At 32.1% G+C, this 17,261-nt stretch overlaps 1 protein-coding gene across 1 annotated transcript in view; it reads left to right on the top strand.

Moving 5' to 3' along the window:
• The window catches only part of LOC121128340 (peroxidasin homolog), a 245,113-nt gene that overhangs the window by 195,906 nt on the left and 31,946 nt on the right, over window positions 1-17,261 (top strand). The window contains exon 5 of the mRNA XM_071892740.1: window positions 15,619-15,746. Coding sequence (XP_071748841.1) covers window positions 15,619-15,746 — 128 coding nt within the window. The remainder of the gene's footprint in view (window positions 1-15,618; window positions 15,747-17,261) is intronic.

Below are 17,261 nucleotides of genomic sequence, written 5' to 3' on the forward strand. Positions count from 1 at the left end.
AAATTCATAATAATTTAATAAATTATGAGGAAGACCAATATTTGCTGAAATTGGTAGTTTGACATTTTAAAACTATTAACCATAATATTTTGGGGTCTTTTTTTAATCTGATTTATTATTGTATATAATAAAGGAAAAATATACTCATTTGGGAAAGAAAAAAGTTACATTTTTTTTCAGGTATCTAGAATTTTATGATTTTGGAACACATCAATAGACCATTAAATTGTGGAGTTTTTTTTTTTTTTTTAAGTAACTGCAAGTATATTCTGTGATGAACGTCAAACCCGTTACTATAGAGAGATAATGATTAGCCCAAACCCCTCCTCCTTATCTAAAATATTGTTATTTTTTTTTGGAAAAAACAACATATATAATTTATATTTATCCTTCTTCTAAATCGAACCAAGAATGGAGACCTGTTGTCTCCAGTTTACTTATTTATAAGTGTGTTAATGATGGGTTCTGATTTCTCTAATCATATAACTTTTCCTTACATGCGCTCCGAGACAGAAGATAGTCTGGAAAAGTCTGCTTACATATGATTCCATACGTCAGTTGATATCATTAATGAAAATTCTACGAAAAAATTGATAATTTAAAAACCTGATGGATCCAGTAAATTTGGAGCTGGAATCTCTCTCAAAAAATATTTTAAACAATTCATTAGAATAACTAATGCCTCCATTTTCAAATGAAGTCAATTCTTATTTTCTTTGAAAGAGTATTTGTATTATTTATGGGTTCCCAATGCCGTTGCAATTAAAAATTTAATATCCAGCGACAGAGGTGAATAAATTATTGCGAGAAGTTTTTCAGAGTACTTTCAGAGTCTTGGAGAAGTCGAATTTTGAAATCCATTACTTGTATTACAGATGGTAAGAAGTTTACTGCACAATTTCAAATATCCTTGGGATATATTTATTTCAATTCTCCTTGTAAAGACTGAGACAAACTGGTTTACCATGTTGTTCATGCTTTTAGGCCCTACAAAAGATAATTTTAAAGTTTTGAAAAAAAGGAATATTTTGTAACTGTTTGATCCTGAAACTATCCCAAGTTTACGCTATTTCTTCTATGAAGGAAGTAAAATGTTCTTTTCTAATCAAGGATCTAAGACAGATTATGGAAGAACTCGTAAACGGAAATGCTGCGTTCAAGGTAAAGTAATAAACCTAAAATACATATGTCTTTTTTGATATATTTAATACCTATAGAACTATACTGCCACCACTAAATTGATTAGTATAAATACATTCTCCCTAATAAGCTACATCAAATTTCTTTGACTTTGAATTGCAACTAATTATATTGAATGATAAATATTATGTAATATTGAATTATTCCCTAGAGAAAGAATGAGGTTAAAACGTATTTAAATCGAGGGTAAATTTGTCAATCCTTTAAAATGCTGTAAATATATTTGTGACTAAGACATATGTGGGCTGCCAACACAAAAGAAACCATGAAAGAATTTTCTCAAAATTGTGTTTGGATTATATTTCTTTGATAGATGATGATTAACTTTTATTCTTATTTACCTTTTGAAAGCGCCCCAAATCGTACTTTAAATATCCTAAATTGATTGTCACAATCAAAGAATGAGAAATTGACAAATTTTGCTTCAAAGGTCATATCGGAGTCAGTATAAGTATTTTCAATCAATTTAAAGTTCTAATCCATAGGCAAACTTTTGGGTGTGTTAACTCATACCATGATTTTGAATACAATTCTTATATTTATATATGAAGAAAAAAAATCCATTGGGATTTTCCCCTTTTCTTTATTTTTGTTCCAATTGTATTTATGTTGACGCACTATAAATTTTATATTTTGTAATACAATAGAACAAATATAACTATCTTCTTCTTTTTCTCCTTTCTCTCTAATCATCAGTTTAATTGATGAAATCGTTTGATAAAAGAATAAAAAGTTAAAATTAATTTAATAATTATTTTGTCCATTTGATTTAAAGGCATTATGCATTTCCTTTCATGTCTTTGAGTGATTTTTTTATTGCTGAAGTATTTATGTAATGTATATATGTATCTAAATAGATAAATAAAACTCCTTCATTTAGTTTTTCTTAATCCAAAATCGTTTTGAATGTTCAATTTTGAAGAAAAGTTTTGGAATCTATGGTATAGATCAGAGGGTCTTAACCTAGGGTCGATCGAACCCTAGGGGTTCGGTGAGTCAGGCTTTGGGCTTCAGTGGAGGTCAAAACACACATGATTTGTGATGATACGCTCTACTTGACAAATTAAGAAGGGTTCCGGGAATATTCATATGAAATTAATGGGGTTCAGTACCTCCAACAAGATTAAGAACTAGTGGTATAGATTTATAATATTATGAAAGAAAAATATTTTACTATTTGTATACGAATTTTCTCAAGCTCAAATTTATCAGGATTCTTAAAAAGTAGTTAGACAATGAGACTTAATAAATTCATTTAACTTTAAACAAACGGTTACATCTCAGAGTCCCCCTTGCTCTCCACCATGGTCTCGATCTTAGTCCCGAAGATCTTGCGAGTCTTCTTCACGTATTCCTACGACATGTAAGGGCATTCCTTCTCCACGGTAAGCCTTAGGTCATTTTCATAATCATGGGAGGTGACACAGGCATTCCGCTCGTTGGCGTCTAAGATATTACAGTCAAAAGAGTTACAGTCTGGTAAGGACGAGGCCACTTTGATCAGGGGCATAAATTATCTTAGTTGTCTTAACAAAACTTTTGAGTTTTTTATATATGTGGCCTGAGGTGGAGTCTTCCTTAAAGCATAATTACCAATGAATAGTTGGCCTTCGACAAAGGGAAAAAGCAATGTCTTCATGACCTCTAAGTACATGTACACGCCGATATTGAGGCGCTTTGGAAACCAATAAGGGGATATACTCGACCCTTCGGATGCAATGACGTCTAGCATGATGACTTCTTCTCAAAGATTTTTACAAACAGTATTTTAATTGTCAGGGATACAATGTTAATTTTTGGTTTATATGATGTCCTAGATAGACTCGATTTGCATCACTACATATGGTACTCCTTAATCTAGACTCTTGTTAACATTATCGGTATATTATATGATTAGTTTTTTTAGGCAGGGTAAGGGGGGGAGGGAATGAACTACTTAATTAAGAGGAGAACGTTCTACATTAAAAATAACATTAGTGAAGGGAATAGATTCTAATTATTTTATTATGTTTTTTTACGGCGTTAACTCGATAAAACAAAATTATACAATGAATTTTATTGTTAGATGACGGGGTCTTTCCTTTTCTTCAAATCATTTTTCTGAACATTCATTGGTTTAATTAAAAGTAGCTCCTTGTAAGCTGTGAAACATTTTCAGCAATAATTTAACAAGAATTCTATAGTTTGGAAAAATTGGGTAAAATTGGATTTTGGACTTTTTTCTAATATATTTAATTTGTGGGGGGCATGACACCATACAGTTATCAATGTGAAATGTTATCATCTCGACGACCTATTAAATAATGGACAAAAAAGAAAAAATATGACACCCACTAACCGTTTTTCATAATCTATGCGCTATACTGTTGTTTTTCTCTACACTTTCCCCACCTTTAGTAATTGAAGATGTTAAGCAGTAACTTATAATTTTCGAAGTTTCATATAATAATTAAGTTTGAATGCATAAAATTTTATAATTTTCCTTTCAAAAATATAGATATATAGAAAAAACATATATTTTTCTCTTTAAAAAAAAAACTTTTGAATGCTTGCCATTTTTAAACAAAAAAATGCAAAATCTTTTCTTAACAAATAAGTGTGTACGTATGTATAGTATATTATTATTTAAAAGAAGAACAATTAAAGAATTTTAAAAAATACTTTTTTCAATATATTTTCACTAATGGTGTATATATTTATAAAACTCTTAAAAGATCCTTAAATTAAAAAAGTATACATGATTATTGAAATTTGGAGAGCCTAACACAGTAGACCAAAGAATTGATTTATTTTTAATTTATATTTATTCTCGTTTGCATGCAGCGTCTGCATTTCCCTCAGACATAAGACGAAAAAAAAAAACTATATAAACTCATTAGAACCAATTAAAATTATGATCAACTGTGTTTTAAGTCTTTAAAACATCAATATAGAAATTTTTTTGAACAAAAATCAAGTAAATTAAACAAATTAATAATTAAACCATCAACACTTTTTTTTAGCGTAATTTCTCCTAAACTGATTGACTGATTTTAATAAAAATCAATGCCAATTGAAAGCAGAATATATATTTTTTCAAATGATTATTAAAGGAAAATATAAAATATTGCTAAATTTGAAAATGAGTAATGATGTACAGTACCGACTGCAGGGATAGACAAACAGATTTTGACGTCATTGAATAAAATAACCTTATTATTAACAGCTTATAATACTAGAAGTTATATGATTAACCGGAACAATATATACTCTTTGGCGTCACTATTAAAAAGCGTGGTGAAGTCAAACATATGTCGAAAAAGTCTTAGTGTTTAAAATTCTATTTCTATTAACCTCGGTAGAGTGGTTTACTATAGTCACGGATTGCATAATAAGCAAAAACTTGGCCATGTTGGAGGATTACTTATTGTTGAGATGTGTCTATACCTTAGACGTCCCACTAAATATGAAAATTCGCTCCACATAATTTCAGACAAAAATATAGTTATTAAGGATCCAAAACTTAAAATAGCAATTAGATACTATAGTTTCTACGTTCTTTTTAACTACAATGTTTCATTACTCAAGCAAATGACAATTGAAACAAAAATTCAAAAGTTTTAATTTTATCCCATGTTTTTAAGCGTAAAAATGTCGGAGTAATAACAAAAAAATCAACGCCTGTGAAATCTCTTCTTTGACAGTGTCAGTGCCAAGAAAGCTACAGAGACTATTGATATCTCCATTCAGACTGCTTACAATGTCAAGAAGTCCATCACAGGCATATACGGCCAAAAATTATGTAGCAACAATATGACTGACTCCTCGTCTGCTTCCATGTGCCCCTCTTCTAGCCTTTCCTAGACTTTGCACAATGTCTGCCGCACCTCTTATCCTAATTTGAATTTACCCTGAGCTGGCATAATAAAAGAGTGGTACGCCTTGGTTACAGCCTTCATCATAATCCTTTTCGCCGGATTGTACAGGCTGTTATTGTTTGTGAAGGAGGATTTATTGTATAAAATATATATTCCGAGCCAACCGTTATTATTTACCCATTTTAAAACACATAGTATTGCAGGATCTTGGGTGAATTAGAAAACAAGTTTATTAGCAATTAATTATGAATTGAAACCCAAAAAACATGTTTTATTCAATGTATCCACCCTCATAGCTTATAGTGAGCTCCAAACGGTGGCAGAAGTGGATGCAGACACTTTGGATATACTCTTCGCTCATGGAGGCCTAGGCCTTATTGACGGTGTGGTTAAGGGCACTGTGGAGTCTCCTGCAGACATTGGACTCTACGTACACATCTATGGGGTTGCGGTCTGGACTCTGTAGTGGCCAGAAGTTATTTGCCAAGAAGTACATGTTAGCCTAGAGTAGGAGCAGGCCTGAAGCAGGATGTTTGGTGGTAGAGATATATCGGTGTTCCTATGAGTCCACATGTTTCTTGTTTCTGCCTGCCCTTTTTAGAGCACTGGACACCCCTGATGGGGACTTGTTCATCTTCCTGGTCATGTCAGCTGTGGAAGAATTCGGCTTTTTCTTGCAAACCAACTTAAGATGGTAGACGGACATGGACAATCCCTGCTTCTGTAGAGCGTCTAAGGTCCTCCCCGACCTTCAACCGCATAGATACGTTGTAAATCGTTTTCGTCGAGGCCCCAGTCTGCTCACAGATGGCCTCCTGGTACAATCCATTGTGGAAAAGCGCTGCAATTTTAATCCTCTTCTCGTACTTTGTACGCATGTAGCGACTAGGACAACGTTTTTCTTAGTAATTGACAGCTAATTATGTGTTTTACAACATTGATCATCGAAACATTGTAAAAAATCACTCTTAACCTCTCAAAATTTACATGATAGAGATGAGTCACTAATAACAGTTTGCCTAGTAGCACGAGTATTTAAACATATCCCAAACTGGTTTCCAGTTATCTTTTCTTGATTCTATAAAAATAATGTATATTATAATTTAGTAATGCTACTCCAAGTTTTGGGTCCCCACTCTGTACACAAAACATTTGCTCTGTTAAATACATATATCTTATAATTAAAAAATTGATTGTACGAAGCTTCAATAAAAAATTTCATAGACTTATGCAAAATATTATGTATGTTAGATTTATGGAATTAATATTACAACATATGAATTAATTAAATTTGTTAATATAAGAATAAGGCTAATAATATCTACTCCCTTCTTTATCAATTAACTTTCTCTTAGATAGGTAAGAAAATAATAATAATATTTATTATTAAAATATTGGTACAAAATGTGTGGTTTTCACATTTATTTATATCCGTTTATTATTAAGAGGGAATTATAACTTTCATACAGGGAGAAAGGTTTTATTAATCATTTAGTGTGAGGTTTTGATTCATGTTCGAATTAATAACTGTGAATTGACAAATAAATTCTAAATTCTGAGTAAGATTTCATCATGTGGCTTATGAATCAATTATATTGCTACTTTTTTATGGTACAATTATCTTTAAAAGTTTACTGAAATATTATCAAAAAGTTCCATAGAAAATCAACAAAATATCTGAAAGTATCGAAAGGATCAACTTTCATTATTTGCCTCAATCTTGTAATATGGGAATTTGTTGGATAGTGTTAATTGTGATGAGTAATTACCAACTAAATTAAAGGTCTTTCAACACATCAAGATTTTTAAAACAATGCAATATTTCTTTTATTCGGATTCAAAAGGTTTCTCGACCTCACGTTGAAAAATCTAATTTATCCTAGGTGGTTAAGAATGTAATGTGTAGAGTCGATATTTTTGGGTGTGATAAATATGATATTACTGAATTTAGACCCTTTTTAATATCAGCTGTCTGTTATTTGATTATTTGTAATTTTGGCAAGATCACCCGCATCGGCCCCTACTCAAAGGGTCTCACGACTAAGACTAAAAAGCTAAAGGACGTCAACCAAAGCCTTGAAAGGAAACTCAAAAGTTGTCATTAAACGACTTGGCGATTTTTCCCCCCGGTAAATGTGGCCTTTGTCCTCACCAGGCTATAAACCCCATTGACCATGATATCGGGGAAGTCATCGAGAGGAAGGCATGCAATACCTCCCATATGAATACCCTAAAGGCTAGCGTGGAGAAAGAGTGAGCTGACATATTGTAAGAGTACGTGAACAAGACCAGCAAGGCCTTCAAGGATCTAGGGCATGGCGGAGGCCAAGGTTGACCATTGTAAAATTTTGAAACAATCCTTGAGAAGAAGTCATGACGTCCTATTTCGTTGCATTCGAAAGGAAGAGAATACCAGGGTTTGTACACGGAATTTATGGAGACTGGTATTTTCCTGGTTGAAGGCCAACAATCCCAAGTGCAATTATTTTCCTCATCAAGACTCCGCCCAGCCCACAAGACCAAAAACTCAAAAGTTATATGAAGACAGCTTGCCAAATTTAGGGCCCTGGTCATTGTGGCCTCCGTCCTGACCAGACTGTAACCTTCGTGACTTCATAGGAATGTGGATACCCTAAAAGTTTGACGTAGAGAAGGAATTGGCTAACATGTCAGAAGAATACGTGAAGAAGACATGCAAGACTGGCGGAGGCAATTTGTGACGGCCTTGAAATTTACATGTTCATATTAAGTAAAACAAGTATACAAAGAAGGTCTTACTACTTGTGAAGAATCTGAATAAAGTTAAGGTTGAGAAAATTCATGCATAATTTACAGGGACACACTGTAATAAATAAGTTAATGAGCATTATAGGTGTGAACACTACAAGAGACTTCAAAAGCTAAATATAAATTTCATTGTCTAGTTCTACCAGTGCATCAACAGATACTTAGTAATTAGTCAGATTTTTGCTCAATTTCATCATGGACTTTTACAAATGTTGATCTTTACCACCAATGTCCTTGCTAGTCAAAAGTAGAGATAATTAGATGAATTAAACAACCTTATAGGTCACTTGTAATGCTCCATAAAATTCCCTAATATGTTTTAAATGCTGTGATATGTTTTATTTATAAACAAGTTTGAAGAATAGAATAACTTGAGCATAGAGAAATCTACAAGAAACAATCCAAAAGGCTTCAAACAATATCAAAAGAGGATTATTAATTTATGTAGCAAATACTGCTTTAAGTTAGCATGGATTACTTAATGTATGGGTAGACACTAGCCACGCAACCTCCAGGATAGAGCCTTGAAAATAAATCATTATTCCTTAAAATAACAAATTGTAGAAGAGAAGAATTTATTCGTATTAAAAACAGTTGAATAATTATGAACGTGGAGACAGGGACTTATTCCATCGTCCATTGAACACCCTCATCTGTGATTTAAGTAATCATTCATTGAATTGTGGATCGTCTGGAGAAAGATTTTGTCGAAAAAATTTAACCTAAGCGCAGATTAATCAACATGGTAATCATGAGTTAGACCCTATTTTGCCTATTTTAATAAAATCGTTATTATCACCACGACTGCAACTGTAGATCACGGCTCATAATTAAATAGGGTTGATATTTCTTTCATTTAAATTGATTTTTATAATATATTGTGACGACAAGTTCAACTTTTACTTCTTGATATTTATTTATTACATTATATTTAAGTATGACTGCTATTAATCTTCTTCAATTAAAATAACTTATGTTACATTAATCAATGATAACTAGATGTTAACTAATTCACCTATAAAATAACATATTAAAATAAACTGATAATAATTTTGACATTATTCAATACCCTACCATGGATTTTTCAACATCAGTGTTGAGTAAACAATGATCATATTTGTTATAAATTTTGATGTGTAATGGTAAATAGATTTTAACTTGGATTATTTTTTACTGGGATGTTGTGTTTTTCTTTTTCTAAATTGAACAGACAATTATTTTTTTTTTTCCATTTTTAACACTACAAAGTTTTTCATCATAATATTGAAAAATCTACTGGATATTACGGACAAAAAAAAAGAAAAAAAAGTGTTTTAATTTACAGGACATTAAAAATATTTGGCAAGAGTCAAGAGATTTACAAGAAAAGGTGTTGAGGACAAACTTAATAATATTTTGAATGCATGATTATTTTCGAAGAATTTCTTATTCGGGAGCTTAATACAAGCTCCATCTTCCACATAATCTACTCTTATTTTTGTTAGTTACTCAATTTATATCTAATTGTTGTTTGAGCTTCAACAAATTTGAAATGCCATCTTCCCTTAAAAACTTTTGCTCTATTATTCTATTTAATCACTTTTTCATTCACACTTCACCTCAGCCATTATAATAGTCCTTTGATTAATTGTCCTTTCTGCTTCTATACCCTAAAGAAAGAATATGATTTATTCTTAAGATACATCTTTTTAGTGTTCCATGGGTCCATTTAGTTTTTCTTTCAAAATCTCCATGTTTAAAATGAAGAAAGCAAATAATTTGTTTAGAGCTATCAATGGATTGACCATCTATATATTATATAAACACTTGTCAGATATTACAAGAATAAATATATATTATTTTTTACCAGTAGTATACATATAATAAATTAGTTTAGTTGATTTCCATTTATTAAGAATTACCCTGTTTGATGTTGGAAATTTATGACAGGAAGTTTTTATTTTATTATCTTTGAGCTTTCGACCAGATGCTTTACCAATTTGGGAAAAAGGAAGGCAATTTGAGGCATATCTAACGTCTGTGCAAGCTATATATTCATTTTTAAATAATTGACAGTAAAATAATATAACCTATTGAATCAAAACATTAATAGGTACGATGGAAAGGTTGCGTAATTTTAAAAATCAATAGTTTGTCCAGATATTATGTAATCCATGTAGTAACATACCGGATGACAATTACATTGGAGTATCTTAATTTCACTCATTGTTAATTTTGGAAATAGGTAACTTCGTATAAAATATTTTCGTATAAAAACAATTTTTTATAAATTTATGAGAAAACGCGGCATATACTTTACGAATTGTCATTTTATGCCCCAAATGTTGGGGATGTTTTCGAGTACTGGCAATACTTGAGTAACTATTAAGAACCCCTCACAAATCCCCAATTGTAACCCGAATTTTGGAAGTGTTTTCGGATACCGGCGGATCCCAAAACGGTATACAACCCACCATACTTGAAGAAACTACTAAGAGTAAGACCTCCCACCCCCAATCGCACCCAAAAACACCACCAAACATTCGAGGTACAATCGCAGGGGTTGTGAGGGGCTCTTAATTGTTTTTGTTTTTTTCAAGTATGCACAGTAAGTTGCATCCCATTTTGGAATCTGACGGTACCCGAAAACACCACCAAATAATTCGAGATACAATTGGGAGGTTGTGAGGGGCTCTTAATTTTTTTTAAAGTTTTGGCGTTAAGTTAGATTCCATTTTGGGACTCGGCAGTACCCAAAAACACTCCCAATATTCGGGGTACAATTGGGGGGGGGAGTGAAGGGTTCTTAGTAGTTACTTAAGTATCGCCGTTACCCGAAAATTCCCCCCACATTCGGGTTAAAAAATGACAATTGATAATGTCTATTAAAGTTTCCTCATAAATTTATACAAAATGGTTTTATTAGAAATGTCCTTATACGGAAATGTTTTATTCGAATTGTCCTTATACGAATATGTTTTAGACGAAGTTGCCGTACACTGTTAATTTCTACATGTACAACCATTTGAAAAGGCAATTCTTTATAATGTTTATGGAATTGATTTTAAAGATGTCCAAGAATTGATATTCTCTTGAGCGAAGTGAGAATTACCTTTTGGATATTTTGTATATGTGCAAATATTCAGACATAAAATATCTTGCCTATTAAAAATTGTCATTTATGCTTTCGAATTCATTCTTGTGATATTTTAGAAAGAAATTATGTAAACTTTTATCAAAATGTTTTATAATATTATGCATAGTCCTTTTAAAAAATCTTATCTTCTTTAAGTAGAGTTTATGTTTTTGGAGCCTCACAATACCTAACTTTTGGAGATAAAAAAGAACTTTAAGAATTAAAAAATTACACATCAATGAGTTTAAATTGTTAGATTAAAGTTAAACCATCATCAATCGTTCCACTTGGCCTATCTCAACTGGTCAAAATCATATGTTCTGGTGACAGTTTTAAATTTCAAAACTACTGGCATGTAGTCTTATTTATTATATTTGGAATTGTAGAAAATATGATGAAAAAAAGAGTGAAATATTTATTTGTTTTTTCAATCTGAGCAGTGGTTTCGTACAAAGTTGTTTTCATTATTATCTAATTTTTGAGGAGAGAACATCTTCGTATAAAATTATTACACATGTGTTGGCTCGTGAAAGATGGAGCGTAACACTCAGGATTTGTTAGAGAACTATAAACATAAGTCCTCGTTAGAGTCATACTAGTATCGAGGATTGATATTGGAGTAATTCCATCCCATATGTTCTTGTTATAAATGGAGTTGGATTTGTGTTTATTTTCTTCCTCTCAAGGTTGCTTGCAGCTAATCTAACAAAACGTTATGACAGTAAAGCTACTATTTTTCCTAGCATTCTTTAAATTGTCAGGGTTACCCTGTCGTTTTTGGTTTAGCATAATTCTATTCCGAGTCTAATATGTTCTTACACTTATAACTCCGAAGCAATCCCTCATTCTTACTCCCCGTCAAATAATGTGTCCCTGGGGATACATGGTTAATTATATTATTGATACGTTAAATCTCTAAAGAACTTCAGAAGAACGTCATTAAATCATTCCTCTAATAGTTAACAAGGGCATCACTAATAAGCACTTCTTCCCTTTTTTGATAAACGAATGAATTAATGAAATAAAAAATAAATATAAAATTATAGGTATCTACAAATAACAGTTTCCTTAATTTGTTGTAATTATTACTTCTCTTATTTTTAGAGAAAGCTTATATTGGTTTAACCCATATTCAAAGTTAATTATATGTTGTTGTTTTTAACCCTTTTTGCACAAACTTCTTATAGATATTTTGTAGAGTTTACAACAACATGTAGATTCAAAAATATTTTAGCTTTCTTTTTGATTCATTTAAGGGTTATTACATTTTTTTAACACGAAATATAACTCAAGGGACAAGTTTCTTCTTACACACAACTTCAATTTCAGTTGGAAAAATTCGGGGAATAACTTTGGGGTTAAGAAAAATGATAGAAATAATAAGTCACACACATAATAATCGTACAAATCCACCTACCCTCATGACAAAATTGTACTTCTGTAAAGGAAGGAGCAGGCTCACTTAGAATATAGTCCAGGTTAACTTTTATATTGAGGGTGGCTGAGGCCTAATTAATAAAAATTTCATATCCCATATTATTATCTAAAATAAAATTTAAAAAAAACAACTGGTGTAGTTACATAAAAGAAACATCTACAAGGGCGGTCCCAGTAGTACCTCACCGAACAAACAAAGAAAACACAAGAATGTTGGGGGAGATTTACTTTCAATATAATATTTCTTCATCGCTGTTAATGTATTTTTTTAAATTTCATTATTGAAAAAAATAAATTGCTGTGGAATTTTGAAAGATAATCGAGCATAATCAAACTCAAAAATACATATTATCTGCAAGGTGATGAGATAGTCTACAGCTTGTTCCTAAAAATATTATGCTTGTTCTATAATTGTGACAGCGTCTTCTATATAAGTAACATGTTATTTTTAATTTAATAATATTATCATTGAGAGAGTTATACTATTTTCCCACAAAACAGCGCCACTTTCTGTCGCTTTGATTACAAATGAATATAAGTAAAAAACGCTCACGCCCCATTGAAACTTCTTTGCGACACTATTTTTACTCAGGTGTGAACAAATGCAGTATCCATTTTGCAAATAGTTTTCTCATGTCCAATTTTTCAGATAATATACAATGTACCGTACTTTCTGAAATGTCAATTAGCTTTTGCATTTTCATCACAACATCTGGAGTCGTCAGCTTATTTGGTTGACCACTGCGTTTATTTTTATAAATGAAAGAGTATATTCACTCAGTCCATTTCATCTTTTACATTAGTTGGGCTGAGGGCTTTCAAATAAAAGTATTGCATCACATACCCATGACCGATTGCCTTTCCCAAATTCAGTGCCAATGTTTACTATTGGTGGCTGTCAAACAAATACTAAGCAACATGGGACACTATAAATTGTATACTTTCTAGAGCATTGATTGTTTTCAAACTACTACCACCATCTTTTTTATTAAGACCGGGAACTTCTAGGACCACCCTCGTACTAGCATAGTAAGTAATCACTTCCTACAGCATAATGGCATCTATACCATAAACGGATAGTGCAAGCTATTTATAAGATAAACTCCAAGGAAAGATGGTTCTATTCTAGGATGGGAACCTTGTCACTCTTTGTAAATTAAGTCAAGGAGATAGAAGAAGATATAAAGTGTACGTTCTGTGACATGGCCTTGGAGAGCTCACAACATCTATTTTATAGCGTTTATGGTAAAAAAGTTTAATAAAGTTAGTTAGTTAGAGGACAATAGTCCTTCAACGTTTCTGGGGGCGTTGCAAAGTAGCTTCTGATGAAATTTAATTAACAATCAAACTCATTTAAAATACATTTTATTATCAGTTAAGTGTCGTTAGACATACAAATATGCTGCCCGCTCTAACAGATCCAAGATCCTCCTTGGCCTCGACAGACTTGTGCATCGAACATTATACCTCCTAAAAGTGTTCCACGAAGACGATGCTAGACTATGATTATTGGTCACAAACACGTTGTATGACCAACCGGAATTTCAAGGGAGGGATCACTATTACTTATACTCATGTTACATATAGTGTTGGATCAGTCCTAGTATTTATTTCATTATGAGCCTTTTCCCCCCCGTTGGTCTTCTTTTATGAGTCCAATCTTTTAATCTATACAAAGGACCTAAGACCATATTAGTGGAACTGTCAGTCCCACATTCCTAGCTATCTTTTTCTTTTCTTCACTCCTAAGTAAGATTGAAGAATATAAAAACGTAGAAAATAATAAACAATGGCTCGAACCTATAATACTTTTGGTATGATTTACTCATTGTATAGTAATATATTTTATATTTCAAAGAGGTTTTGGTGAATAACTGAAAGGATGTCTTTAGTAACTACGTTTCTTCAGCTGTTGTTGATACCATAGAAGACCGATAAGGACCGGTCCTAGGACTGAAAAAATCTATTAAGAGTGAATTGATAGGTCTGAAGGTTTTTTAGGTTTTTTTAAAAACATATCCGACACTAATTACATATGAATAGTTCAAACATTAATTTGATACTTGATGTATATTTCAATTTATGGGATCGACAAAAGTAAAAAACAAGTTTACAAAAAATAAAAGGATATTTTATAGCATATCAATATTTTGTATAAATTGACAGGTGTGAAAGGCGTTTACACAAAATATATATTGTTAGGGCAAACAATAATTTAATATATTTTGCTTTATTTCAATGATTTATAAAAAGTCTTACAAACATCCGAATTAAGCCAAGTATGTCCCGTTCTATTTGGTAACTTGTTGTCAACAAGAATTCAACTTCATAATGCTCTTTTCGAAGAAGTCCCTGTACCTATTAACAAAAACTCGAATTACCAATTTTGACAGGCCTCTATTGAGGCTAAATTTGTATCCCAAACTTGTTGGCCAGAGACAAGAACAGGAGGCAATCACTTGGTGCCAGGTCCAGACTATAGGGTGGATACATTAGAACTTCCCATCTGAGCTCCCGGAGCTTCTAGCACATCATCAAATATGTGTCCGGCCAGGTGTTGTCTTGATGAAACACGATTGTTCTCCTATTCTTTTTATATCCTTCCCTCTGCGAATGCTTCAAAACGGTAACATGATCGATATTTAGCTCCTGGGCGATGCTAAGACTACTAATATGACGGGCTCTCTTAATTTTTTCCATGATTTTATCGACATATTTGACGAGAGGCCTGACAGTGGGTGGCACATCATTCGCCTCCACTAAATCAGATTAAAATCGCTCAAACCACTAATGGGAAAACGAACAAGCAAATTTTCTTGGTCGCTTTTGACACATTTTTCCCTTAGAGGTCGGTGAAACGTAAAATATGGGAAATTTCTTCCTTTTAGACCTCCATACTTGACGTACGATAATTCACGAATGAACCAACCAAGTGCAATACTGTCGAATAAAGTTTTTTTTAAGTTTATACTCTTACCTTTACAACATTACCTTATCATCCGGTGTAACCAATAATGAACAAGGTGTACGAAATAATTTTTACCGAACCTATTATATATATATATATGTAACGATGACATCTTATTCAACTTATTTTTATTTAATCATCCCTTTTATTATAATATCAGTCGATTGACGGAGAAAAATATCATCTTTCAAATTACTAATAATAATTAATTTTATTATCTAATGTAAATTTGTTCATTCCTTTTTTTCTTCTAGATCCGAAAGCAAATATCCTTGGCGATGATGAAGTCCATGTTTCTGTTGGAAGCGAATTAAATCTCACTTGTGTTGTCAAGAGTACGCATGAGCCTTCAGCGTTCATTCTCTGGTATCATGGAGACAATGTGAGTATAAAAACATTGATAATTTAATTATGGATTAGATATGATGACTTAAACTATAAATCATATTTTATAGATTATCTTACTAATAAATAAAAAAAGACAATACAACAAAGTTAGATACACATGAAGGTATATTTTTTTCAGAAAAAAACAATTTCATAAACGGTATATAAGTGTCATATACTTCTTTAAACAATTAACATCTTATCTTGCTCTACTCTTGGTGATTAACAAACAAGCAGAGGTCCAAACATAACTTCTATTGAAATCTGTTGTCAGAGGTTAAAAAAGGTCCAAATTAATTGGACAGTTAGACTTATGATAGTTAGACAAATAAGTCAATCATTTATTATTTTAAGTACTCCCATATTATTTCTCCACAATTCTGAAAATGAATTACATATTGTATATATTTCATATAATTAAAAACATACATAGTATGTTATTCCATACTGTATTATAATATTGCAAAGTAATATTCTATAAAAAGCCAAGTTATACATTTGTATTTCTACAGGATTGATCTTATCTAGTGGTGCACATTTTATTATTTTCAATTTTTCGTGAGAAAAATTTAAACAAGAGGTTTTGTTAGGACATTTATATAACAGAACCAACTAAAAATAGTGATCGGCACAACTTTTTATTAATATGCAAGCCCTCAGCTCTAATAATTGTCCCAAGACGAGGCCAAAATCCCTGGCATACCTTGACTATGTAGTCACACTCGAGCTTGGTTTATTTCTTCTTGATGAAAACCTCTAGAGACTGGACACTCCTGTGAGGAGTTGCACACACCTTTTCCTCCAGACGCGCCTAGATAATGAAGTCCAAGGGGTTTACGTTTGGAGAGATGGACAGCTACATGTTGAGGTCCCAAAAGTTGTATCTTAGATATACTTCGATCATAGAGGCGCAATTACAAGGAGCTCCGTCTTGAGACAAAACAAAGTTGTCCCCGAACTATTTTTTGGCCCAAGGTAGTATATTTTTATCCAGAAGCTTGATATACGCTAATGTATTGCGCCTCTCCTTTCTCTGCAAATAATGGGAGGGCAGACTTCATCTGTGCAGGCCACTAGATTTTTTGTTCTTAAAACACGTCACACTGAAGTTGAAAGATTGTATGGATGTACTGTTGTGATATACTGGCTGTTCTGCTAATACACAGCGGCATCAGTTCTGAAAAAAAATCATCAGAAAAGAGCAAACTTTGCCTGATTTTTTTTTTGGCCCTGAGAAAATTTAGAATCTTATTTGATCTTGTTCTGTTAAAAGATAAGATATGCACCAATGTCCCTGCAGATCGAAAATCATAATATGTTTACACCCCTAGATAAGATCAGCCCTGTATATGATAGTCAACAAAAACTTTATAGAAATAATAAAACGGACAATATACACGGTTGTAGAACACTTATGAAAAATGTACTTTGGCGATAAAAAAATATTCGATGATGATTCATGCTATAATAATATGTAAGCTCTACTAGACTACTCCAATGAGAAAGACAT

The sequence above is a fragment of the Lepeophtheirus salmonis genome, chromosome 13 (assembly GCF_016086655.4).
Source record: "Lepeophtheirus salmonis chromosome 13, UVic_Lsal_1.4, whole genome shotgun sequence".
NCBI lineage: Eukaryota > Metazoa > Arthropoda > Copepoda > Siphonostomatoida > Caligidae > Lepeophtheirus > Lepeophtheirus salmonis.